At 47.9% G+C, this 3,725-nt stretch overlaps 1 protein-coding gene across 1 annotated transcript in view; it reads left to right on the top strand.

The window, feature by feature from the left end:
• The window catches only part of LIN52 (lin-52 DREAM MuvB core complex component), a 6,941-nt gene extending 6,573 nt beyond the window's left edge, over positions 1-368 (top strand). Inside the window, exon 5 of the mRNA XM_018575689.1 lies at positions 255-368. Within this exon, the coding sequence (XP_018431191.1) occupies positions 255-368 (114 nt within the window). The remainder of the gene's footprint in view (positions 1-254) is intronic.
• The last annotated feature ends 3,357 nt before the right edge of the window (positions 369-3,725 follow it).

Raw genomic sequence — 3,725 nt, 5'->3', positions numbered from 1 at the left:
TGTGATCCACCGCGCGGCCCAGGGGAGCCGCTGTGATCCACGGCGCGGCCCAGGGGAGCCGCTGTGATCCACCGCGCGGCCCAGGGGAGCCGTTGTGATCCACCGCGCGGCCCAGGGGAGCCGTTGTGATCCACCGCGCGGCCCAGGGGAGCCCCCGCTTGCCCTAAGGGTAGATAGGTGTTGCATTCTGCTACATAGATGGGTAGGTGGACACTAACCCAAAGGACCGGTCATCTCTCATTACCCATGAACAGCAGAGAGAAGAGGACCTGTCATCTCTGGTAACCCTGATAACGGCAGAGAGAAGAGGACCTGTCATCTCTTACGACCCCGATGACGGCAGAGAGAAGAGGACCTGTCATCTATGACGGCAGAGAGAAGGGGACCTGTCATCTATGACGGCAGAGAGAAGAGGACCTGTCGTCTCTTACGACCCCGATGGCGGCAGAGAGAAGAGGACCTGTCATCTCTGATGACCCCGATGACGGCAGAGAGAAGAGGACCTGTCATCTCTTATGACCCCGATGACGGCAGAGAGAAGAGGACCTGTCGTCTCTTACGACCCCGGTGGCGGCAGAGAGAAGAGGACCTGTCATCTCTAATGCCCCCGATGACGGCAGAGAGAAGAGGACCTGTCATCTCTGATGACCCCGATGACGGCAGAGAGAAGAGGACCTGTCGTCTCTTTTCCTGATCTTCTGCTAATGGTCACTTACCTTTTTATGTGTGGCCATCCTGCTCTACACTGGCTAAAAGAAGAGGACCTGTCACGTGCCCCACCTATTCCAATAATTGCCCGTTTCCCTTTCATGAGTGTGTGTGACCTCCACTTTTCATCTGCCGAGAGAAGAGAACGTGTCCCGTATGATTTATATCTCGGCAGTTCTTTAATTTTGTCTGCTCTCTCAGCTCTCCGACACATTGTAAATTTCCCGAACTTTTCATTATTCTGCCCGGGATGGGACTGTGGAGAGCAGATTTACAGCGCAAATAAACATCCAGTCTATAAAGCGTGTTACCGATTGTGCGCCTGTCAGCGGACTCGCTCTGTGCCCAATTACTATTCCTGCCGCATGTCTGTGCTGGATGTGCATGCCATGTGTGACACGCGTGTGTCGCTATCCTCTGCTGTGCGTCTCCTCAATGCTGTGACATGTATCACACATGACTGGTACACAGAAGAGAGACACATATCAGAAGATAATGTTGCACGTGTGTCACACATGGTGTATACATATTCTTCTGATATGTGTGTCTCCTCTATGTACATGTCGTATGACACACGTGCAGCATTATCTTCTGATGTGTCTCTCCTCTATGTACATGTCATATGACACACGTGCAGCATTATCTTCTGATGTGTCTCTCCTCTATGTACATGTCGTATGACACACGTGCAGCATATCTTCTGATGTGTCTCTCCTCTATGTACATGTCATATGACACACGTGCAGCATTATCTTCTGATGTGTCTCTCCTCTATGTACATGTCGTATGACACACGTGCAGCATTATTTTCTGTGGTGTTTCTCCTCTATGTACATGTCATATGACACACGTGCAGCATTATCTTCTGATGTGTCTCTCCTCTATGTACATGTCGTATGACACACGTGCAGCATATCTTCTGATGTGTCTCTCCTCTATGTACATGTCATATGACACACGTGCAGCATTATCTTCTGATGTGTCTCTCCTCTATGTACATGTCGTATGACACACGTGCAGCATATCTTCTGATGTGTCTCTCCTCTATGTACATGTCGTATGACAGACGTGCAGCATTATCTTCTGATGTGTCTCTCCTCTATGTACATGTCATATGACACACGTGCAGCATTATCTTCTGATGTGTCTTTCCTCTATGTACATGTCGTATGACACACGTGCAGCATTATCTTCTGATATGTGTCTCTCTTCTGTGTACATGTCATGTGTGACACACGTACGGCATTATCTTCTATGTACATGTCATGTGTGATACGTGCGCCATTATCTTCTGATATGTGTCTCTCCTCTGTGTACATGTCGTATGACAAACATGCAGCATTATCTTCTGTGTACATGTCATGTATGACACACGTGTGGCATTATCTTCTGATGTGTCTCTCCTCTATGTACATGTATGACACACGTGCAGCATTTATCTTCTGTGTACATGTCATGTTTGACACACGTACGGCATTATCTTCCGATATGTATCCTCTATGTACATGTTGTATGACACACGTGTGGCATTATGCTGTGTTGTAGGGGCCACGGTACGCTGGAGGTAATATAGGAGCAGAACGGAGAGCGTGATTATCGCGGCTTTAGCCGGGTTTGGCCTGTTTATTGCAGATGGCTGATCTATATGAAGCAGCTGCTTCTACTCTGCCTGCTGCGTGTTCATGAAGCGTGATCATTTCTTTCACATTCTAGATGTGGATTAAAGGGGAAATCTAATGGTTTGGGGTAAGTTAGGGGGTTTTTTTTTGTTTTTTTATTATAGGGTTTTGAATCATTTTAGGGTCATTTTATAGCTTTTTTTTTTTTTGTATGTGTACATTTCTCTTACAAATAAACACTTTCATCCCCAAGAAATGAATCCCAGAGCACTAGGGGGTAACCAAAGACGGCGTAGCAGGCAATGCTTGCTTTGCGGCTCTCTTTCTCTGACTGAAACCTCCCAAAAACTGGATCACCGCATCCATCTGTAAAAGGGGCCAATTGCAGCATAGCCGGGGACGAATCAATGTGTGGAAAAGGAGACCAGAGCTTCACCTACTGACCGGATAGAAGACGACATCCTATCAATGTGCTAAAAAGAGAACGTTATTTTTGGCTTCAACAAAATTAGAAAACTGATATTCATTCTCCTGAAATTGGAAAGGTCGGATTTCCTCCATTCCTGGAAATACAGAAATATACATAAAGCCAGCGAGGGAACGCTCTGCAATGATTTCCACCATCAAGTAGCTACGTGTGTATAGAGGGGAAAGATCTCACCATCATATCTAATATCCCGGGGACGTAGATATAGAATATAGGAGGAAGTGTAGATATATATCTGGCCATGCTTCCCTCATTGTGAGGCTGAGCCTCCCTTGTGTCTGATATAACATAGGAGGGATCTCGGGGTGTAGATATATATCTGGCCATGCTTCCCTCATTGTGAGGCTGAGCCTCCCTCGTGTCTGATATAACATAGGAGGGATCTCGGGGTGTAGGTATATATCTGGCCATGCTTCCCTCATTGTGAGGCTGAGCCTCCCTCGTGTCTGATATAACATAGGAAGGATCTCGGGGTGTAGATATATATCTGGCCATGCTTCCCTCATTGTGAGGCTGAGCCTCCCTCGTGTCTGATATAACATAGGAGGGATCTCGGGGTGTAGGTATATATCTGGCCATGCTTCCCTCATTGTGAGGCTGAGCCTCCCTCGTGTCTGATATAACATAGGAGGGATCTCGGGGTGTAGATATATATCTGGCCATGCTTCCCTCATTGTGAGGCTGAGCGTCTCTCTCGTGTCTGATGAGAAATTTGGAGGCCATTTATATGTTGATGAGGCTGCTGCTCTGCATCAAGTGGATGTTTGGGGTCTTGTCATGTTTTCACCTGCTGCATGCTTTGCTGAGGCTCTCCTGGGGGACCTCCAGCTGTCATGTGCGGGGTGGAGGAAATGAGGGCAAGGGGTCTGGGGTGGGAGGGGACGGGACCCTCTGGCACGTGGCAGGCTCAG

Source organism: Nanorana parkeri, unplaced genomic scaffold (genome assembly GCF_000935625.1).
Source record: "Nanorana parkeri isolate BGI_ZX_2015 unplaced genomic scaffold, ASM93562v1 scaffold4406, whole genome shotgun sequence".
In the NCBI taxonomy this organism is placed as follows: domain Eukaryota; kingdom Metazoa; phylum Chordata; class Amphibia; order Anura; family Dicroglossidae; genus Nanorana; species Nanorana parkeri.
This window is presented reverse-complemented; position numbering and strand designations above follow the sequence as displayed.